This window comes from Aythya marila, assembly GCF_965140915.1.
Source record: "Aythya marila genome assembly, chromosome: Z".
In the NCBI taxonomy this organism is placed as follows: Eukaryota; Metazoa; Chordata; class Aves; order Anseriformes; family Anatidae; genus Aythya; species Aythya marila.
In genome coordinates, this window is record NC_139080.1 from 10,113,082 (window position 1) to 10,136,929 (window position 23,848).

At 41.1% G+C, this 23,848-nt stretch overlaps 1 protein-coding gene across 2 annotated transcripts in view; it reads left to right on the forward strand.

Annotated features, from left to right (window-relative positions):
* The window catches only part of LOC309889908 (protein unc-13 homolog B), a 213,551-nt gene that overhangs the window by 61,495 nt on the left and 128,208 nt on the right, over positions 1-23,848 (forward strand). For both annotated transcript variants that reach the window (XM_082783101.1, XM_082783102.1), the window contains exons 8-10: positions 2,492-2,714; positions 17,543-17,869; positions 19,791-19,881. In XM_082783101.1, the coding sequence (XP_082639227.1) occupies positions 2,492-2,714; positions 17,543-17,869; positions 19,791-19,881 (641 nt within the window). The remainder of the gene's footprint in view (positions 1-2,491; positions 2,715-17,542; positions 17,870-19,790; positions 19,882-23,848) is intronic.

Sequence of the window (23,848 nt, forward strand, 5' to 3'; positions counted from 1 at the left end):
ATTACCTTTCCTGTAGAAAAGGAGCAGAAAGAAGATCAACCAGAGACAGTGTCCCAGGGGAGTGGCAAATTTTGCTTGCTGTGAAGTTCTTGTCATATTTAGGTGGGTAGTAGAAGGTTAGCTGGTGCTTGGCTGGTTGTTGGCAGCCACTTAGGATGGAAACCAACCCCTTCTGCAGTCCAAAAGGGTTTTGGCATCTGACCCTGCTCACTGCTTAGGGACAAGATGCTAGAGCCAGCATAAAGCAGGCAGGAATGTGAGGCCATAGGTTAGGGTTAGGGGATTGCCTCCAACAGCAGCTGGCTGCATTTATCAGAGCTGTGGGCATCCACTGACTGATTCCAAGCTCCGTGGAGAAAACTGGTGAGGCAATTGGTTAATGGGGCCCAGTAGTACAGAGGTGGGATGTGATGACTGGATAATAAGTCCAGATAGTGCTTTTGCTACTGTCAGGTTGGGGAATTTGGAAATCCCTGAGCCATCAGCTGGTCTGAGTTACTCATCCAGAGAAGCTGTGCTTTGCTTCCTGCTGGTCTGCACGATGACCATGATCGTGTGAGTCTTACCACATCAGCGTAGTAAGTTTGGCCCAGTATTAGTAAATCTACTGGATTTACTATTGTTTTGATGCAGGTAATAGTACTGCAGATTTTTATTTGCTACAAAAATAATTATTTTAATATAATTTTTGTAATTACTTTACAAAAGTAATTATTGTACATTAGACAGTGGTGGCTCAAGTGTTGAGCAATGAGACTGCTCATCTAAGTAATAGCTCATTATCCTTTGGAGGGTGGTGTGTGCCTTGTGGTCTACCAGTACATCACTTCTTGCTCCACAGGGTGGACATGTGATGCTTTTCAGAGAGGTTTGGCATTTCAAATCCTTTTTGTGTACCATTTCTTCAGTATTTCTTCTAAGCACTGAACTGTATTAAAATTGATGGACGTTGCACTTTTAACAAAGCTGAATAAAGCAGTATATGATTGCTCTTCATTTTTATTCAATCGACTAGAGACTGACAAGAACTACGCAGCATTTAGACTACTAAAAAGCAGGAGGCTTATCTCTGTTTTCAGTGCGGACAATCAAATTGAATTGACTGTAGGTAAGAGGGTAGAGCCAGGCTTTTTCAAGCAGTTCGTAGATTGTAGGCATGTTTTCAACTGGGGTTGTTTTCTACTTTTCCATCCACTTTAGGACATTGAAGTAACCTGACTCAGGTGGAAAGGAACAGAAAACATCACTAAGAATGCCCTTTACTTTGGATGAAACAAAATGGAAATCAAATTAGTGGGGTGGAAATCACTACTGGAAGAAAAAAGGCATTCCCTGACTGTGCATCCTATTTGCAGCAGTGTAAACTTTTTTTTTTAGAGGATCTGGCACGAAAACATCACTCTCACTTCATTGCTCAGCCTCAGGGTGAATGGCTGTGTAGGCCACAGACCATTGAATAACTTACCACAGGGGTGCATACGAATTTGATTGTCCTTTCTAAACAGGATGGTGGTGGTGGATAGAGTGAATAATGGCTATTTTTTTCCCTTTGTTTCAAGCATGTTAATGGTGCACTCCACTGCTGGATGGGGACGTGTGTGTGTATCTCATTTTGAGCTTGCAAAGATAACCTTGCATTCTGCACAGCCAAACACAGCCGTAGACCAGCGTTGTATTTTTGAACCCTTTCTGCTGTTCTCTTTTTCTGAAGGGTTGGCAAGCAAAGTGCCTCTCCAGAGAGATGAATTCATGGGAAGGGAGCGGAGCTTTTTGCTTTGTGAAGGTTATCATTAGTGTTCACTACTAAATTTAACAGGCTAATGTATCTGGGTGTATTAAATGCAGCATTTTTCCCCTGTAAGAGCTAGCAATTGTGTATAGGCAGGGCTGCTCTCCCAGTCCTGATTTCCATGCTGACTGCCTTGAATTTCTTCGTTTTTCATTAGTTTCTCTTAACTTAAACTAAGACCTTCACCAAAAAAAAAAAAACAAAAAACAAACCACATTTCAAATGAAAAATCCAAAATGCTTAACAGCGGTTAAGACGGCTGAGAGGAGAGACGACATTACAGCTAAACAGAATAAAATTTTCCAAGAAAGAGCTCCTTTCCATAAGGAAATATTTTTACCCAGCATCTAAAAGTTCATTTTGGCAGTAACAAAGAACTTGTAAGTTTTGATGTTGAGTTATTGTTTTTGATTTGTTTATTTTGTTCTGCTCTGATTTTTATGAAAAATGTTTTAATCTGCCTATTAGCAAAGACTAAAGAGAAAAATCCTATGATAGGAGGTGTAAAGGAAGGTGAGGAGGCAATTGCTGGAGCTCCTTGGTACATACTGAGGGAACCAGAGTTTATAACCAGCTACCAGGTGGATGTCCATCCTTTACAGACATGGACTCTTTTGGTAGCTTTTTAAAAACAAAATCAGCTTCATTGTCCCAGCAAAGCAACTTTAAAGAGCCGTGCCCTTAACTACTTCTGTTTCTTAGCCTTTGAAGATGCGGACAGTGCTGTGGATGATCGAGACAGTGACTATCGCAGCGAGACCAGTAACAGCATTCCTCCTCCTTACCACACGACTGCTCAGCCCAATGCCTCTGTGCACCAGTTCACCGTACCATCACGCCTGCAGCAGCAAGGAGTCTTGCGGGAATCCTGTGCTGACTCCCTACAAAATTATGACCTGGATTATCGTGAGCATGTAGCCGTCAGGTGGGTGATGCCTTCTGGGCAGCTTTTCCCATTACTCTTCCACAGCAGAACCTGAAGGTGTTGTACTAGCAGAGGAGGGCAGCAGAATGGCTCTAAAAGGCTTCTGTTGGGAAGGTATGATATGTTTTGCTAACACTGGGACTTAACTGTTAACCAGGAAAAACCTGGAAGACTATGTATTGCACCAGATCCTGCAGTTCAGTGAATTACCTTTTAAAGATATACCTCAACTATGAGGTCATTTATTCTTGTCTGTACATTTTCCTTAACTTTTGAAGGCCAGGACACTTACTAATAGGTTGTTCTGGTACCAACGCTTCAGTGTGCTCACAAAGCCCTGTCTGGCAGAGTTTATCCTATTAGGATATGCCCCTCTTTCTTTGGGCAAATGTATTTTCTGTTTCAGATTAGCTCCTCTTCTTCAATTAGCTCTACCAAAGCAGCATATTTAAGGAGAAAGTCTTCAACAGATTTTCTGTTATCATGCAACATTGTTGAATAGTGTGTTTTCCATTGGGTTGCCTGAAAGATAAGTTTACTGGCTCTAAATTAACTTTTTGACCCTATATCAGTAGTTTCACAATTGTTCTTAAGTATTAAGCATAACAGAGTTAACTTCCAAGGATCAATGGTTTTGAACTAAAGCAGGGAGCTATAAAAATGTAACAAAAACACTGTTTCAAAGAAAAGATGAGTTAAATGTAAGGGGAAAGCAGAAGAACTTGGGTAGTGCTAGTCAACTTGATAAGAGTTGAGGTATGGAACAGGGCATGCTGCTGCCTCTGCCTCAGGTGTGGAAGAAAGGCAGCTTCTTAAATACTGCCAGAGCTGGAGGTGCAGGGCTTTATATGCATTGTAACTGATTTGTTCTAACTCATCTCTCTTGGTAAAAATGTTCTTGTTTCCTCAAGCCTGAACCTGAATTCAGTTTCCTGAGGCTAAATTTTGACTTTTTTTTTCTTTAATGGTAAAAGCTGAAATTTAATGGTAACACTTAAAGTTGTCACTGTTACTGGGATTTCATGCAAGTGAGCCAACAAAATGCATTTACTGCACTATGACCTCATTCTTGGTGCTTTTTTCCTAGTCTGTTAAATACCTAATGTAAGCAAAGTAGTCCCTTTTCCATGCTGTTCTATACCATTAGTTTATAGTAATAAAATTAATGAAGATCTTGCTGACAGTCTGTGAAGATGAATTGAAGCTATTTTTTGTGGAAGAGCCAAGTTGAACAGTGGGTTGTGAACTTCTAGCCATATCTAGTGAATAAATGTGTTTGTAACATGACATTCCAGAGAAAAGACTTCCGGTTTGAATTGTTGAAGAATACTAAGATGGAATACATTTAAAATTTTTTTTTAATTTATTTAATGTATGGATATGAAAGAATCTAGACTGATAAAGTTTACTTAAAAACTAAGAGCTTTGTAGCCTGCTCCTTTTGAGGATTCCTCTTCCCCTGTGCATTTCCTACATGACTAGCAAGACTTTTTACTACATATTTAATCTTAAAAATAGGAAATGCAAATAAGCTTTCCAAAGAAGCTACATGGGATTCTGTTTTCTTATCAGAGAGGTATTTCTAAGTAGAACTGGCTGGAAAAAAAACACATTGGGCAATCTTAAATATTTTCAAAACTCAGTTGTGTGGAGTATTGCAAAAACAAAATGTGTTTAACTTTTGCTCTTAGCAACTTTATGTGCCATGGACCAGGCAGATGCTTGATGAAGTTCCTGGCAGACTGCAATTCATGATTGCTGAGGAAATGACAGCTTGTAGGAGGCTGTATAGGGCAGACCCAGAGGAACCAGACAAAGTTCAGCTAAACCTGTCTTGAATTAGGTGAAATGCCAAAATGCTTCAACTGGAACTGGCTGTACTAACATCTGTGTTTTTTTTGTTTTTTTTTTTTTTTTTTTCTTCTAACAACATTTGGGTTTGGCTGGAAGAATTTTGATCCTCTTTATCGCCTGTTAAGCATAATTGCATTCCCTTGATAGAAGAACGTGTTTCATTCCCCTCTCCACAAAGGATAACAAATACTATTCTTGTTTGCTCTGGGAGAGTGTTTTGCTCCTGACAGCCAGTCTGACTTCAAAACAGAAGTTTTCTTCCGCGCAGTTTTATTTATTTTTTAATTCAAGCACTAACTTTTCCTTGCAATGTTCATTTTGTGTAACCATGTGTCCTCCATGTCTCCCTGCTCTTGCCTGTTTACTCCCAAGGCGATATGATAGCATAGATTCCACTGTGAGTGGCCGAACTGACCTAGAGTCCACATCTGAGTCTAGTCAAATGACAAGCCGCCAGTGCTCGCTAGAGAGCAGGCACTCTCTAGATCTGTCTGATAGGTGGGTTAACCTCTGTGCAGCCTGTGTGCTTGTCTCCTTGCTCTTGCTGCTGTGAAGTCGTCTTGTGGCACAGTTCAGCTGATTTTTGCTGTTTGCCTTGGCTGTGTTTCAGATCTGTGGTGGTCTAGTGCCGGGCTGATCTTGTCATCTTTTTCTTCTCCTGGGTGCTGGACTTCTTGTCATTGCTCTGTTTCTAATAAAATGTTCTGTAGAGTAGCAGGGGAAGCCCTTTTGGCAGAAAGAGCTCAATTAGAAAGAAAAATCATTTCTTTGCCTAAATTAGGCAATTGTTGGTTCAACATCTACAGCTAATGGCTCTTCATGCATACACGTAGCTTCCATTGCTTTTAGCTCCCTCTTGGAAGGGTTTGATCCAGTAACTATGGTGGCTCTGTGAGTCTTTCCAATTTCATTAGTTTTTTACAGATAGTCATTCCCATTATGAACTTAAAATTGCAAGCAAGAAGTGTAGGAAGCGTTCTACACTGTGTGCAACAAGACTCATTTAAGGTAATGAGTATCTTTCCAATTAGTGCAAGTTACCTAATACTGATGGAAATGAAGCACTAAACCAGCAACAGTGAAAATGCAATGACCTATTTTTCTTTTAGTGCTATCCCACCAACATCCTACATTGGGGTGCTCAGGCAGCTCAGCCTGTGGAGGTGAAGACTTGGTGTATTAGCAGTATCCATACAATGCCCACGTACCCTTTGCTCTTTCTCTTCTCTTGATCTGCTCTTATCATATCAGGGTCAGTGCACCTTCACGCTGCCTAGTTCCCGACAACTGATGACATGAAACAAAGTTGCTGTGCACTTCTTAGATGAGCATTTTGAATTTTTTTTTACAGGAACTCTTGGAAGATTTAGACAAACATTAAGTTTTCTTGCTACTAGGTTTTGGGTTGGGGATCAACTGATACTTAATCCTTTTGATCCTGGGCTAGGAATTAATCCTGGAATCCCAAGAACCATGTGTTTGGTTTTCTGGGAAGCTTCAGCTGGCTTGACAGCAATACTACATGCTTAAATCTTTTCTCTCACAATGGACAATGTGGATTACTGGATCTGTTTAGATGCATTGTAAATGGGGAAGTACAGATCCTGAAAAGCCTCTCTGGCTGGCACTGGGCTAGTATCAGTTGCCTATGGGTTGTTTTGCCTTCTAACCCAGTGGCATCCCCAAGGGTCTTCATTTTGCTTTGGAAGGAGCCCCTTGAGGGGAGAAGATTGTTGTCAGTACACATGTAGGCAGCAGGCTGGAGGGTAAGTTTCCTTGGTGGAGGACAGAAGAGACTCAGGCTGTCTTCTACTTGTACCAGGTTTCGGGGCTCAGATGCCCAAAGAAATGGTCCTTCCTTGCTCTGCACAGACTTCTGGCCACTTCGCCCCCAGGCCTTATGGCATCACAACCAGAGTAACTGCAGCCATGAGCTCCGTAGTCCCTAGATGAGGCCAGGGATCTGGTGCTGGGTCTGCCCATGCTGCAGGGCATCTGCAGAGGGGGAGTGCATTACCTGCAGTGAGAGCACTCACAGCAAACAGGAGCGGTGGCATACCTGGAGCTCCTCATGATGATGGTGTGCACAGTTTGTATTTTGTTCTGTATTTTCTTCCTTGGAGTCCAGTCATTGCTGAGTCCCTGCATACATTCACTGCCCTTCAGCCACCCCTGGGAGAAACAAAGTGCCCTGTGGGCTTTATGAATACTGCTAATACTGCTAAATCGAAGTCTGCTGCCTAGAGTAACCGAAATGCATGCATAGCATAGTGGAATGGTGTGCGTGGGTGCAATATCTTAAAGTAGTTCTGTTACTGTAATAACTGACTTTTTTAAAGCATGCCTAAAAAAGTAGCAGCAGAGTACTGGTACAGCTAAGGCTGTGTGCCCTCAGTTGATCACAAAAAGCTGTTCTCTCTCAAACAGGCGTTTCCAAATTCTGTGCAACTGTAACTGGTGGAATACCATAACCCGTACTGCTTTTTTTTTTGACGGTTTGATTGAGGTTTAATGGTGGTAGATTGACAGGTTTTCAGTTTTGTAATGTCTGGATGTTTCTCATTTTAATTTTCTTTTATTTAGTGCATGTTTTTCGTTACTGTTGTTTTCTGTCCTTTCTAAAGTTTTTTTAAAAAATTGTTGTTTTCCCCTTTCCTTTTTTTTTTTTTTTATGTCTCTTGTCCTTTCCCTCCCACTCTCTTTATTTTTCATCTTAGACAAGGATCTGTAGCTAGGAATGACAGAGTCAGGATTATTCCATTTAATTCTGAAGACGGAGAAGAAGAACAAGAGAGTAACTATGAAGAGCTAGGAAAACTGCTAATAGAGGAATTCTTAGAAAAGAGTCATAAGAGTAGAAGTTGGCAGGAAGCAAGCATAAAAAAGATGCAAACTCTCTCAAAAAGGGAAAATTTCAATCACTGTGAAAGATCAAGATGCTGCCAAAATGTGTGTGTGGAGTCAGGATCTGTAGATGTCCCTAGGTACCCTCAGGAGTATGACACAATAGACAGGAGAAGGAAAAAGAAACTGCGATACAGCAGTCTTGAAGAGAGGGAACAAATGAGCCTGCAAAGTAATGGAGGTCTGCACTTTCCCAGGGAGAAAAAAAATTATTTCAATGGTGTGGCAACTATTTCTGAACTCAGTGATGATTTCCCAGTATATGATAGGACTGGAAAATATACCAGCAGATCTGAAAATAAGGAAGGTTTGTCTGCTTATCCCATCCTGCGTCCATACAAAAATGGCTTAATGGTTAAAAGCGGTAAGTTGCCCAACAAGCAGGCAGTGAACCACGAGGGCTCACTTCACCTCAGTAATGGTGGAGATATGAAACACGTAGGGATGCCAGATAATACTTTTGTGCCCCTGGATATCCTTGAGGAATTTGACAGCAGTGCTTCTGATGAGTTTCAGTACTCGCCTGTTTCAGATGAGGAAATGGAGGAACTGGCAATGCTTTCACAAACATGGTGTGATTCTGACATCAGCCATTTGAGAGACTTCACTGTTAATTACCCTGCAAATTCAGGGTCCCAGTTAAAGGCTAGCTGTGATAAAAAACACAGGACTAAAGGGAACAAGCATGGTCATCATATGCAAGACTTGACACTGTCTCCTGTTGAAGAACCCAGCGAGGAGTATGTAGACACGATGGATGAACTTCAGTGTCTAGTAGAAACAGTTTCAGAATACTTGGCTGAAAAGGAGGAAGAAATCAGCAAATTTGCTACATTGCCAGAGACAAGAAAAAATGCTGAGCGCATATCACTGAAGCTGGATAATGCTGATAATTCCGTAGAAGCCAGGAAGTCTGAACAGACCAAATATCCTGCTGCGGAGGAGAGTACCAAGGGCAAATCTGAATCTCTTCCAGACTTGTCAGGTGTAAAGAATACTGTGAATTCCCTGTTCAGCTCTTTGACTGAAAAGGTGGGGTCAAGCACAAAGCAGCTCACAGCCTCTGTTGAAAAGCTGGTTTCTTCCACGCCAGAGAAGACAGAAACCAGAACCTCATCAGAAGGTGGAGTCTCAAATGTATTTTCTAGCAAGCCCAAAAGTGAGAGTTCATCTTCTGGAATGGCAGCAGATGGTAAAGCTGACACAAAGTTCTCCATTCACTCTTTGCTACCATCCCAAGTGAGTGGTGATAAAAGAGCCCCGAATGTAAACTCTAGCAAGCAAGAAACCACTCAGGTGGACAGTAAGGCTTCCACGCCACAACATCTCCAGCAATCACAGGAAACCAGCAGCCAGCAGAACCAGCATTCAGTTATGAATTCTGTTCTAGGCATGCTTAATCCTTTAAAGATCTTCTCTGAGAAGGAAGTGCCAAAACCAGAAGCCGTAAAAGAGGAGCACACCAAGGAGGAGAGACATGCTGTCAAAGCCGATGAGGCAAACAGAAGTGAGAGATCGTCTGGACAGACGGCAGCCAAAACCAGCAGTATGGTTCCCGAGACACAGCTGAGTGAGACCAAAAGTGAGGCAGGGGCAAACACAAATAGCACTTCTGTGTCTTCAATCTTTGGCAGGCTCACAAACTCCGTCAGTTCCTTTAGTCTGAAAGCCAATTTAGATGGTCTCTTGGCTCCAAAGCAGCAGGATGTGCCACAGAAGCAGTCAGATTTGCATCATGTTACAGATCAGCCAGATGCCACCGTAAAGGAGGGCACACACGCTGCCAGGGAGCAGCCTCCTGCAGATCACATAGGGGATCAGCATACTGCAGGTCATGGACCGGGAAAGAAGGAAAATAGAGCTAATAGGGAGCTTCATTCAGAGCCTCAAGATCAGGGTACAGCACCTGAAAGCTTTTTCAGTCCACTCAAAAAGTCTTTCAGTCAGTTGTTACTTCCTTCTGCTGAACCAGGGCAGAAAGAAAATACGCCTGGGCTTTTTAAAGGCCGTAAGTCTGAGGAAGATGTAAGACAAAACAGTTCATCAAGTGAAGAACACTCATTTCCTTTTACCAGGAAACTTCCTTTTTTCAGTGGGCTGGGTTTTTCAGACAAGGAAGAACATACAAAGGAGAAAGGTGGCTTTATTCCTTCATTATTTAAATTTTCCTCTGCAGAAAATCTAGCAAATTCTAAGGACCAAGCAAGCCGTCAGAGTTCTAGTGACATTTCTTTGCCTGAAAACAGAAGCAGTAATTTAGAAAATGCTGTTTCATTAAAATCTAGCTCTGTTCCAGATTTATCAGACCACAAGGAAGAATTTAAACAAACCAAAAACATGAATAAAGAAAACTTACCTAGTGCCCAAGAAAACAGAAATAAACACCAGGAGGGCACCTCTCTTACCTTTACAGTTGCAGGAGAGCAGCAGAGAACTAAGAATGCTCAGGAAGAACCTAGACATTTAAAAGGAGGGTTACCAAAAGGACTAAATGCAAACTTAAACGACAGTGTAGTTGAATCCATCCCTTCAGACAGAGGGCCAGAAACTGCAATTGCAGATGATATGCAGAAGAAGCACACACCAGGTTTTCTTTCTGGATTGCTTCACATTTCTTCCAATGAAAACACTGCCAATAACCGTGAGTTGACTGTTAAAAATGAGAGTGATAGCCACAAAGGCAGTTCTTCTGGATTATTTTCTGGTTTATTTAAATTTGCTTCAAATGAAAATGTGTCTGAATGTAAGCAGGAGAAGGTGAAATCAAACTCTCTTGGTTTCATGAAGCTTTTTGATAGAAGTGAGGATTCTAACTTGGAGAGAAAATCCAGCGACTCGGGAATGACTTCTGATACTCAAAGCAGCACTGCAGAAAAGCAAGAAACTTCCAGCTTCTTTAAAAATCTGCTGCCCAAGCCAAAGGAGAAACTGGATAATATGAAAATGATGGAATCTTCCAAAACTACTGACCACCTGCCCAACACAAGAGTAAATAAGCCGGCTGGGCATTCTGTGCCCCCTGATGCTCTGAATCCTCAAGCTAAGGTACACGACTTATCTGGAAAGTCTGTGAAGAGTAGGCAAGTCGCTTATCAGGATGCAGAATCTAGAAATTTTCCAACCTTTTTAAAGAAAGAGTCAAATGAATTTCGTAATCTGACTAATAAGAACCATAAAGTTACAGAGCAGTACTCAGCTTATCAGGAAACAAGAAGTCATTCTAGCTTTGAATGGGAATATGAAGTGGGGGAGCTTGTTGACGCTCGTGAAATAGCCCTGCCGGTTTACTATGTATTAAACCAGAACTCTGTGCCGCCCCCTCAGTTCATGAACTGGCCTGAAAATGATATGGTAGTGAATCTCTGTAAAAAGGATGGGAATGCAAATGTGATGGATTGGCAGACTAATGCCAATTTTGATGGACAAAGTTTGGATTTAAGTGTGATGTCATATGAGTCGTTTGACCAATTAATGTTTCAAGATGTTTGTTCAGAAGAAAATGATGCCTGGACTGCTAATTCCCTCAATGAAAGTTACAGTAACTTTCCACCATTTGAGAGAGAAGGCAGTTACTCATTAGAAGAGCTGCCAATGGATTTAAGCTACTCCTCTGGCTGTGATGGAACTATGTGGACCCTAATTGACCAAGAGACTTTAAGTATGGATGAGAACTTTATGTACTCATCCTATAGCCAGGACTATCAGGAGTGGCTGATGATGCTTGAGCAGGGTGTATGGTGGCCATCAGAAGATGGAGATTGTGGATACTACATGTACAGCGATAGCCAGTATGTGTATTCACTGCTCACTGATCCCACTGGGCAGTATGTTTATGTGTGTGCTCCAGAGACTTATTCCTACCCAGAGTGCTGGGATTATAATGTTCAGATGGGTTCCATTCCAAGAGCTGTGCTGGAAGACAACACAATTGCTGTTTGTGGCTTTAAGGTCCCTCTTGGCAATGAAGATGAGTTGTTTTGGTTTGCTGAAGAGGAGTGTTTGGATGATTATTCAACAAATAAACCTCTGGATTTGTCAGTAGCTTTGCAGAGGAGTGATCAGTTAATGAACATGAATTTGGAGACGTTTTCACAGATGTTTGAAGAGTCCATTTATTATCAGAGAGAGCAGCCACTAGACTTCTCAGGTTATAAACTTCAAAAACTCAAAGTCGATTTTAGACCTGAAAAGGAAACCCAGAACTATGCCGAGGAATCTTCGGTAACCCTTGATCTTAGAACACATTCCAGAGGGGCTCGTGATAAATCGCTGAGTAAGGAAGCCCACACCAAGGAACTGGATAAGGCTGTCCCTGTGACTGCTGCTGGGGGCGGATCGTCAGGATTCTTTGGTTTCCATCTGTTTCAATCTACTCCTAAAGCTGAAGAAACTGTGGCAACTACTGAAAGAGTAACAGAAGCAAAAAAGACTGAAGAAGATAAGAAAATGCCAGTGAACAAAGTTACCTCTCTGTTTTCTGCGTTGGGTGGGCTGATTGGAAAGTCTTCAGGTCCTGACTCGGAGACACCAGAAGATTCTTCCTTGAAGAGAGCAGACACACGGTCAAAATCATCGGAAGATAAAACTGATGTTTTATCACTAGTACCAAATAGGAAATCAGATGAGGCACAGGCAGGGCAGAAGTTTCCTGTTACATCACAACTGAGAAGAAATACTTCATCGGATCTTAGCTTGGAGGCTGCTAGAAACGAAAAGCTGGAATTCAATCAGAATGAAAACATCCATGTTAAAAAAGGAGGATTAACAAAATCTCCTTCTCAGCTGAGCCAAACTGCTCCAGATGGCAGGCCTGTAAGAGCAGAGGGACCTGCTAAGGCAATGCCAGCTTCCAGGCATCTTGAACGACATGTGAGTATTAATGAACCCAGTCAACCACAGCCAAATCAGAGCCACCCAGCCCCTGAGCCCGAGGAAACATTATTTAAAAGTGCTCTGAAACTGTTCAGCCTTGGGGAAGATTCTTCTGGAAGCTCAGCTGCTAACAAAACCCAAAGTTCTGGATTTTTTGACTTCTTCAAAACACAAGTAAGTAAAGCACCACAACCATCACCAGATCTGGAAAAAAGTCAGAATGATAAACCAGAAAAGGTGATACATCCAGAACAGAAGGAAGCCTCCAGCATCTCATCCTTGTTTGGATCCATTGGAGATCTCTTCAAAGTGGAAGCTGTGTCTTCTCAGCCAACACCAAGTGCTGCAACTCTGCCAAAAACCAGTAGTAGAAATGTGGCTGAATCAAGACAAAAAAGTGAAAAGTCTGGTGGTCCTCAGAGTGTTAGTATGCCATGTCTGTCCTCCACTCCTAAGGAAGGGGTGAGAACGGAAGGCACAGACAGGCAGATCTCTCCTAGCCCTGGCGTACAAAAGGAACAACCGAGCAGAAAAGCTGAGGAGGAGTCTTCTGAAGGTAAAAAAGTGCCTCCTGGACTTGCTTCACAGAAGCCACTGAGTGTAGGTCCCAATCTAAGCCAGTCGAATCAGTCAGCTGTACCCACAGACAGACCAAAGCAACAAGGAGGAAATCGTTCAGGTGGCACAACTAATCAGACCAAACCAAGGCCAGATCAAATTCCTAAAGACTCAGGTTTCAGTTTCCCATTCAGCTTTTCTGATATCACTGCTCCAAAGCCACAGCCAGCCGGTAGGAGCATATTCTCCTTCTTCACTGGATCAGATGAACCAAAGCCTTCTGCACCCGCTCCTGCTCCTACTAGTGCAAAGCAGCAAGAAACAGAGGGGCTGTTTCATCTGCCCTCCTTCTTTTCCAGTGGTCCAACTGCTGACAAGAGCGTACCTCAAAAAAGTACTAGCTTTAGCTTTTTCAATTTGACATCCTTTTTGGATGAAAAGCCACAAACTACTCCAGGACAGGAGGTTAATACAAAACCACCTAAACCAGCGAACTCTAAGCCATATATGACACAAAGTATTTCCAGTGATTCTGGTATCAAAATTGCCAGTTGTGCCAGCCAGCAAGATGCAGACAATAAAAAAGAAGTTGATGATATTATTGCAGCAGTGACTGGCAAACAAACGTTTAATAAAGTCACCGTGAGAGAAAATAAATCAGAAATGCTGGCAGTGAAAAATGCAGAAAATGTTGCCAAGGTAGATAAAGAGAGTGACTTAAAAAAGCCTCCCCAGACTGATGACACCACTGGAATTGGTTTGGATGCTTCTGGTCCTTGCCCTCAGGCTCCCAATGTGCAGAAGCATTCTCAGGATGAGCAGACTGTTTCCTTAGGGGCAGAAGATGACACTCTGGGTAGCACAGGGAAGATGGACAATGAATTTACAATTGATAAAGAAGAGCCATATTCTTCAAAAGAACAAGCTTCTGAAAATCAAGATTATAGTACAGATTTAGATGCTAAAATGGATTCAGTGATTATGAATGACTCAAATATTACAAGTGACGTAAAAAATGAAGTAGCCTGTGAAGAAGTATGTGCACAACATGAGTTGCTGGAACATAAATTACCCAAACAAACTCCTGGTGACAGGTTACAACAGGCACAAGAGTCGCACTCTCTTCCTAAAACGCCAGAGGCATCTAATTTGCAAAACAAACCTAAAGAATCTGAGGGTGATAAATCGGTACTGGATTCTTCAGTTGAAATGTTTTCAAGCTTCATGACAAAAATGAAACCTCCTAAAACGTTGTCTGGTTTCTTTTCTCAACCACAAGCTCCTGCACCTCCTACTGCACAGAAGAAAAGCTCCTCCTTCTTTGGTTTCTCATCCCTCCCTAGTGGCCCAGCACCAGCATTCACAAATGATCTCTTTGGCATCTTCAAAGGTCCAAAAGAATCTCCAAAAGAGATGCCTCCACAATCCACCCCTAAACCTCAAAGCAGCAAAATGAAAGATGTCATTGGGTCCGTTCCAGCTAAAGACTCTAAGAAGACAGAAGATAGCGTTACAACCAGAGAGCCTGAAATAGATATGTCAAGCTCTCTGAAGCAGGACATATTGCCTGTCTCAGTAGAAGAGAACTTCACAAAAGAATCTCCCATGAAAACAGAAAATGAAGAAAACAGGAATTCAGAAACATGTAAAGAGGAACCTCTGAGGATCACTCCAGAAGCAGTGGTCTCTGGTGAAAGTCAAGTCCCGGAGGCTCTGCAGCTGGTTAGTGATGCACAGCCCTCTGAGATGATAGATGCTGAACCATGCCAGTCTGATTTCAGTAGTGTGGTCAGTACAGAGCAGGCTGAGGCCACTGACCAGAATGAGGTAAGTCCATGCCAAGTAGACGTGTCTTCACATGTAACAGAGGAACAGGATGCTTCTACAGACAAAGCAGTTGTTGACTCCCTTCAGACTGGCTCTAGTGGTGGGCTTGAACTGGAAATTGAAGCCCCGGTTGATGGGACAGTCACAGACCTTTCCCAATCAAATAAGAGTGCTGCAGTTGAATCAGAGCGTGCCGTTCCAGGGGATCAGGCTAATGCTGGCATTGACCAGCCAGGCATGATCAGTAGTGATGGCAGAGAACCCACAGCTCCAGTTGATGAGTCCAGTGTTCAACACCTTCAGCTGGATGAACAAGAAAAAAGTGAGGTAGAGCTGCAAACTGCTGGACAAGAAAAGAATCTGTCAGTTAATGAGATACCTGAGGAAGGAAGTTCTTCTGAATGTGAGTTGAAGAAACAGGGTAAGCCTAGTAATGTTCCTACAGATGCAAACAGCAGTAAATCAGTCTTTGAAATACCAAGCATGCCCAGTTTGCCAAAATTCAGCTTTATGTCATCTGCTGATACTGGAAAGCCATTTGGGTCTTTCTTCTCTCAGCAGCCGCCTTCTGTTAATAAAGCAGGGGCAGAGCAGGGCCTCATGTCCAGCTTTAAGAAACTTTCTTCGACTCTCTTTGAAGGAGGCAGTGAAGAAAAGGTGAGTAAGCCAGAGAGTGCCCAAGGAGCAGTGTTTGGGAAAAAGCTAGATTTCTCCTTTCCCTGGCAAAAAGATAACAAGGAGACCTCTGCCAAAAGGGAACCACATGTACCACCACAGGCTTTGTCAAAACCAGATGACAAGGTGTTAAGAACAGTCAGTTCAGATGAAAACTCAAAATCTGCAGTCTCAGATCAACTGACTGATGCAAATATAGAAGTAAACTCGTCTTCAAAGCAGCCTGACATTGTAGACAATGAACTTTCTGAAGAACCATCTGGTGCAAGCACTGTTGATGATGCATCCAACAAAGAGCTGGGAGAGAAGTTTGATAAAGAGCCCGAAGATCAGCAGAACGTGATTTCCAGCGAATTACAGAAAGATCAGGCAGATGAGTATGCACCAGAGCAGCCTGAACTGAAGGAAACTGAGCTTGATTCAGCTCCTAATGGAGCTGTGCTTCATCCTAGCACGCAGCCTGCAGACCTGAATAGCGTGGAACAACTGAAAGAGAAAAGGCTAGTTATAAATGAGGCATAATAAATGGTTTCAACTGATTGACCATTTATAATGCAACACTGCAGCAGTAGATGTTAGCCTTGGTGTCTGATGTTAGTAGCTCAGTCCCATCTGTATTTAAGTGTTTTTAGTCTCACTGATAGCTGTCACAGAGGATGTGGTAAACCGCTATCACTAGTAATGCACAAACCCTTATACTGTTTTCTCCACTTTCTCCACTCTTTTTTTCTGTAAGTGTTGATTGGATTTCCCATGTTCTTGCACTGTGTCCCGCTGAATGAAATGCTTTTAGTGCTAATTTCATTAGCCTGTCAGAAATTTAGTTCTTTGTGTGTTAATTCTGCTGCATACAATTCACTTTGCTTTCTTGTTTAGTGATAATTATGTTGTGTTTGCTAAGAAAAATCAACACTAGATAAGGTATTGAAAGGAATGACCTTGTATTTTCAAACTGCAAAGTAAAAACTTAATTTTAGAGAAAAACTTAACTTACTGCTAACATATTATAGAACTAAATAGATTCATTTCACATTACTGATGCTTCTAAAACATTTTCAGAGATATCAGTGAAGGTATTCTAATGTTTGCTCTTCCTAAAATCTCTGCAAAAGTTATTTCATGCAGTTAGGGAAGCTAATAAAGGGAAGTATCAGTATTTCATGAAGCTGTATTCAGATCTGTGTATGTGTCAAGTTGAAATTGCCATCAAAATTTGAACTGGAGACTTGTATCACCCACAGATGTGCATTTAGTAAGTGGAAGTAGTTCTGTCTCTGATCTAACAATTGCTGAACTGCACTCCTCAAACTTCCCATCTGGCTTCCAATTCTCCTTACTGTACAAGTGAGAGGAACATCAGTGCTGCTTAATTCTTGGATAGAAGTATTTAGTGTGGCTGAGCCATAGTTTTCCTGACTGCATGAGAAATTTAGAAATTTCCATCAACTGTAATTTGTGTGAGGATTCTGGGCATTCAGTTCTGGAAGTGGTGTCTTGACTCATAGAGATCACGCCCCTTTGGTGGTGGTGTGTTTTGTTTTGTTTTGTTTTTCATAAATGAAATTGTTGAGGGAGCTTTATTAATGTGAGATATGCAGGATCCTTTTGTGAACAACTGCTCTCCCTGTTTTTGTAAAAGGTTTTTTAAGTTTGATGGTTTTAACCTTAATCTTGACTTCAGTGTATTTTATTATAATTATATAAATATAAACAAAGGTAACTTCTTATTAACAACCTAAATGGTCATGGTAAAGCTGCAGTGAAACTGTAGAAGTCAAACGCTTCCACTCTGAATTCCCACGTTTCCATTTTTATTCCTCTCTGGTTATTAGAATATCTTCACTGGCAGTGTCTAGCAGATGTAGGGTGGGGAAGTGAACAATTGGTGCCAGGCAGATGTTTGTAACTCCGTATCATACATAATCTATGTGGTGGTAGGCTGTGTATTTCTATTGCCTACCCAAGTTTTGAAGTTCAGAAGTCTAGACCTAGTTCAGGGGGCATCATTGCTAGGTATGACTTCGTAACATATCTTTTTAGTATATTTAGTATCCCATGCAGGTTTTTAGATATGTAAATTGCTTTTCATTTTTTCAAAGGTATTGCTTTATCTGACTGACTTTCTTATTCTCTCATAGTCCTGCTGGCAGTAGTAGATATGGCTCCTCTTGTAATGTCAGCCAGGGGAGCTCTCACCTGAGCGAGCTGGACCATTCCCATGAAAGTGCCCATGGCTCTGAGCAAGATGACGATCACCAGGAAAGAGAGTCAAATCATTCCTACCGCAGTTCGGGCAGCTACCAGAAAGATGGCCAGACATGGCTCAGGGAGCAGGAGGAGCCTCGCGGCAAAGGAGGGGAGGAGAAGGTCTGTGAGACAGAGGAGAAGCATAAAGATCATTCTGCAGCTAAGTTACCTCTGGAACTTGACAAGCCCAAGGATGTTGATGCAAGAGCCCAAGTGAGGTAGGTGAAGTGCTCTATTCCTGAGATCTTTTCATCTGATTCAAACAGGATTCGCCCCTGTTGTTTCCTGGTGCAAATTATATACGTTGTTCTTAAAGTGGCCTTTTACAGCTAGTTTGGTGTTGCTGCTCTGTGAAACATTTTTGTGTGTAGAAACAGTTATTTATGAGACATTGACTAAACTTAAACTATATTTTCAATGAACCTGTTAATCCGTTGAAACTTAACTGCTGTATTTTCTGTTTCTTGTTTGATAAATGTAGTTTAGCCCAAATATAGCTGCTTTTATTGCTCATGTGTGATCAGGCTTATGCATGAGCAACCATCTACTGACTGTTGGAGCTTCATTCATTCTCTTCCTTTGTAGTAAGCTATGACAGCTACAGTTACTGTTTATGTAGTTGCAGGTTGTAGACTTACCTCGTGAATTGACATGTTGCTCTAATTCACGATGGCAGCTTTTCTTGTCCTTGCACTTGGACTTTACAAGCTGTTGAAAGTATTGAAGACAGTCCTCAGAAGCATTTCAGCTAAGTTTGAGGAGTAATGCTCTGGATTTCATACAGGTTTTACAGGAATTTCAAATTCTACCACTTAGGTTTGAGAGTATCTGTCTTTTCTTGAAGTAGTTAAATCATTGAAGCCCTTAGTGTGGATATGGGTATATTTTCATTAGCATGGAGGATTATTTTCATCTGGTTAAGATGGATGGATCAGTTAGATTCATGGAAAGATGTCTGCCTAGTCTTTGGGGATTACAGTATAGAGTGTACCGATACACTGGTGTCATTGTGCTTATGTGAAAGAATTAACCACAGCAGTTCATGTGTAGGCAACTCTTACACTAAAGATACAAAAAAGGAAAACAAGACTAGCAAGAGTGTTAATCTGTTCTTAAACTCTGACTCACTTTCCTCTTCTCATTACAGAGTCTTGTCCCAGAATGGCTGGCCTATATTTGCTTACACGGAGGGTTATTCACGTAGTCTATTCCAAGCTAATTTAGGCATCTAGTTTTGATATTACTGCATCACTGGCTCCCCTTCTTTCCACCGTGGTAACACTTTCCTGTCTCCATAGAATACACAGGGAACTTAGCTCTGAATCTCTGAATCTTGATCTCTGGATTTGCACCTGAGCTAGATGTGCAGCATGGATGCTTGTTGCTATCAGCTATTGCAGAAACTGTGCCTGGTGCATCTCAGGATGATTGACACCTCAACAGCATACAAAGGAAGGGATTCAATCAAGGGCCCAATGTATCATGAGGATGGAGTATGAAATGTGTTGTGTAGCACAGAGGTGAAGCTTTGCTGCTAGATACCTGTGCCCTCTTGAAAAGCTGTGCGAAAAAGCAGAGTGAGAAAGGCACAGTGATTAGGAAAAACACACCTGAGCCCTGTTGCCAGCCTTTCCACTGAAAAGAAGGTGTAAATTCTTAGCAGTAGGAGTGAGAAGAGGCAGTGTTAAAAAGGGACCTGCAACAGGCATGAGGATGGAAAGTCTCATTTGTCTGGTTCTTTGTATGCAGTTATGACACCACTGTGCTGAAGTGGCTTGACCAGGAATCTTGGACAGTGTTCTTGATGATCCGACTGATGACTTCTTTCTCCTGGAGCTATTTTTAATAATGAAAATATTTTAAACTAAGCTTTTATCTATGTGGATTTTCCACCAAAAGACTAGGATTGTACCCTAGCTTACATTTTTCAGCTCATCAGTTTCCAAGATAGTTCTTGCACATGAGAAAATCTCTGCTTTAGTTTCTCACTTAACATAACACGTGCAGGGCTATGTTTGCAAGGAGTTTGTTGGTTACTGCAGCTTCCAGAGCTGAAGCTGTGATTGCAGAATGTAATGCTGAATCTTTATGTTACATATGAGTTTTTGCCATAGTGATTTTCTGTTTCTTGTTCTTAAGCTACCACGGTGACAACGAACCACCACCATTTTCTCCAGCAAGAGCCCATTGGATTCGAGCCATTAGCAAAGTTCGGCTGCAGCTTCAAGAGGTAGGATGGAGAAATGCTTCCCTCCTTCTCTGTGTTTCCTGGGTTTTAGATCTGTGGCTGAAGGTTTAATTTCTTTTTCCTATTACAGTTCTGATGTGTTGCAGATGAAAAAAAAACAATCCAAAATACTGTGTAGGACTGCAGCTTGTTCTGATGGCCTTAGAGCTATCTAATTCTACCAAACATTTTGGACACTATTTTTTGGAACTAGAGATAAATTATGAGAAAAGATGCAGAAGCGGGGAACATAGCTAAAAATTTGTATACGGTAATCAAAAAAGGTTTGGAACTAGATGGTTTGTGTTGAACTGTTAAAAATGAAGACTTTTTCTCAAGGCAACTTGGGGATAGCTTGTTAGCTTAGTAGGAGTTATCTGTATTATTTGTCGTGTGAAAATGTTCCTTGGGAAGTTTTACATCAAATATTTTTATATATACTAATTGAAAGTGGGTGTATAATAAGTCTCTTGGTATTTCCAGCTCATGAAAGTAAGATATAAAAATAAATAATCTTGATTTGGGAAGTCAAAAGGAAAAGGTTGCGACATTTTCTTCAACAGTATAAACAGTGTTGTTTTTAGAAAACAGCAATTAATCCCCCCAAAGTTTGTTTTTTTTTATTACAAATCTTTTGCTTTTATGTGTCTATAGGCCCACAGAAAGAAACCATATGGTGTGTTCATGTTCTATAGATGATAAAATATTGCCTATTACCAATATAAGTACAAAGTGCAGAGCTAATATATTTCATTTAGAAGTACTACTTTCTTATATAACTTTTTTAATTTTTTTTTTTTAAGAAAGAATTTTACAGTATCTATTGATCAGTGGCAGAACTTTTATTTCTCTGCTGGATCTGCTGCAAATATTTGTGAAGACAAGGTTTTTGTCTGAAAGGCATCCGAAGTGCCATAGCAGAAATGTCTTTTCTCTTGGCTTATCTGGATTGTAAATTATTTCCAAGCTAACAACTACTGTGTTACTTCACTTTTGAGCAGAATTAATTTAGGTCAAAACTATCAGTGTGACACTGAAATGGAAGACTACCATTAGCATCCAAGAAGATAGGGAACTTCCATTTTTGTTCTGTAGCATGCACAAGCAAAAGAGTTTAGTTCTGTACCTATGGAGAAGAAGACGTGCACAAGCTTACTAGAAAGGACAAGACGTTCATTGATGCCTCTGCCTAGATATCTTTTTGTCTGAGAGAGTACAAGGACCATGAGGTGATTCAGTGTTAATTAAAACTTCAGATTAATGTATTCTGATTCAGTATTTCTGCTGAATTTTTAAAGTAAGACTTCTTTGAAATGATTGTTAACAGAAACACCACTCTAGTGTTTCTAAACTGGTGGTTTTGTGACAGCAAAATGTCACAATTCACTTTGAGTTAACCACTGCTAACTTTTGATCCAAACTTTCCTTAAAACAAAAATCTTAAGTGGTGGAGTATTCCAGCAGGCTGTTCAGGCTTTAGCTGTCTTTATTGTGCTTTTCCTAACCTTTGCTGTAGATCTCTCTTGCCCCACAGAAATCCATTTCTCTTGAGTAGGACAAGCGGTAAAGTGCAGAACTGATTCCCTTCCTCTCTCTGTTGCTAAGAGAGAACCAAGCCCCACTCACTCTTCTCATATTTGCCAAGGTACCCTTTTAGCCTTTTCTTTGTCAGTTTTTATAGTCACTTTTTAATCAGCACTTATCTTTTTTCATTCTTTTCTTCTTTCTGAAGCAGTGTCCAAAGTTGAATGTGGAAATCCAGCTGAGAGAGTGCACACGTGCACTACAGAGCACGGAAGACTTTGTTCTCCGAGGCTGTGATCCTGATACCCCAAGATATCAGGTGTCTTGTTGTGGTGGTGCCTTTTTGTCTCAGGCTGACACTGCTGATCCATGGTTATCCATTCTTTCTGGAGCTGAGGTCCCTTCTGATGAAGGGCTTTATCAGTCGTTCCCTGGCCTATATTTGCATTGGATTAGATCTGTATATGGATTTGCACTTGTTCTCACAGAATTGTTTTTTTTTCACTCATTAAGCACATTTCTGTCTGTCTCTTTGTAATCTGTTATGCCTACAAATCTTTCAAGTCATTTGTGAGAAGTTATGTAGTACTGAAGCTGCCAGGCTGTGCACTACCAGAACTGCTGGAGGGTCCCTACTTGATGCATTCTTTGAGTTTGTCTACCCTGAATATAATTTTTCCAGTGTGTTTCAGGCTGTTTTAGCAGTTTCATTAAGACTTCAGGGTATGAAACTTTCTCTTCTCTTCTCATACCCCTAAGACTAATTTACCTTGTTATAGAAGGAAGTTAAATGCATTTGACACAGTTCTACTTTTGATGAAACTATGCTCCCTGTTATTTCTCTCCTTTTTATGTTATAGATGATTCACAAATAATTTGCCTATTTGTTCCAGTCTTTAATTCCCAGGAGGAAAAAAAAAAAAAAAAGTTTTGTAATTATAATTTCTTAATAATTATGTAGGTCCCCCTATTCCTATTTCTTAAGCATAAATGCTTCGTGTGCCCTTTCCCCATCTTTAGGTGCACTACCTGTTTTTCAAGTTTCGCAGTGCTTTGTGGATTGGCAGCGTTGGTGTTACACCCTAGTATCTGAGGATGAAGATTTATCAGGGCCAGCTGACTCAGAAATAATTACATGCATTTGTTTTTCTTTACAACATTATCTTTCCTAACTTGCTAAGCTAACTAAACTTATTTTAAAAACACAAACAAAAACCCAACAACATTTTAATTTTGCTAGCTACCTGACTGCAGTTGTCCCTGTCAGTGAAAACCAGAAGCAATTAAGGCATCAAATGTTCCAGGCATCTTAATGCCACCTGATGATAGCTCTCCTTTCCTATGAATAGTAGGCATTGTTTTTTGGTCATACTGTGTGTTCACTGCTAGGTTTTTAATTTTGTGTTTTGGCCTTCTGATTTCTTCCCTCCATGTTCATGCTCATCCTTACAAACCCTATCAGGAAGATATCTGTACTTTAAGGTCCAAGCCCTCTGAAGAGCTTGCAATGGGTTGGAACTGGTTTCTCAATGCACCTCCTTTTCTGCTTCTTCACTTGAGACAGCTGGTGATTTATGCCTGTTAATGCTGTTTTGTTAACTGCTAAACAGCTTCCTGATCTCGTCGCCCTTCAAGCCTGTTTCTCATGAGCTCTACTGATTTTCTGATTTATTTATTTATTTATTTATTTTTAGTTTGTGGTTTTGAAACTAGACAGTGGTTATCTAGTGTGCCTCACTCATTTCTTTCCAAGGCATCAGGAAAGCTGTCACAGTTTTCTCAGATACATTTGCATCCCCAACTCATTTCTCTGTCGTTTTCTAGAAGAGCTTCTCTGCTAGTTGCTTTCTGCATGTTCTGCATCATCAGCTTATTTCTTTGTCTTGTTTGAAAGTCAGTGTTACCAATACAGTCTATCCAGATGGGTATTGGGATTTTAAAACTCCCTGTGATAGTAGTCTAATGTCTCAGGTGATTCTGTTGGTAGCTAGGAAAGGTCTTGCCTCATTTATCTGAGCACCATATTAACGTTTTTCCATCTTCTGTCATTACCTAGAAGCTTTCAAGAGGACTATATTCCTCTTTTGTTCCAGCCCTTACAGCTGCTGCTTAAGTCCTTCATGTTCAAAGCAGTGCCTCCAGCTCTTTTCCATGTTTCCTTTCCTCAGTCTGTGATATTATTTCATATTAGTACTTGTGGAGCTCCAGTTCGCTGATCCGAACTATTGGATTCCTCTGGCATAGGCTACTGAAATGGTTCTTAATGCTCTTAATTGTTAATTATCTGGCTGAAATTTGAAAAAAAGACACCCAATAAGTTTCCATATGTGATGCGATTATAAATCTCCTGAGCAATTGAGCCTCCTACCTGAGAAGAGATTAATATTCATGTGAATAATATGCATACATCCCACAGCACCATGAGTCAGAGAAATGTAGTATTTTA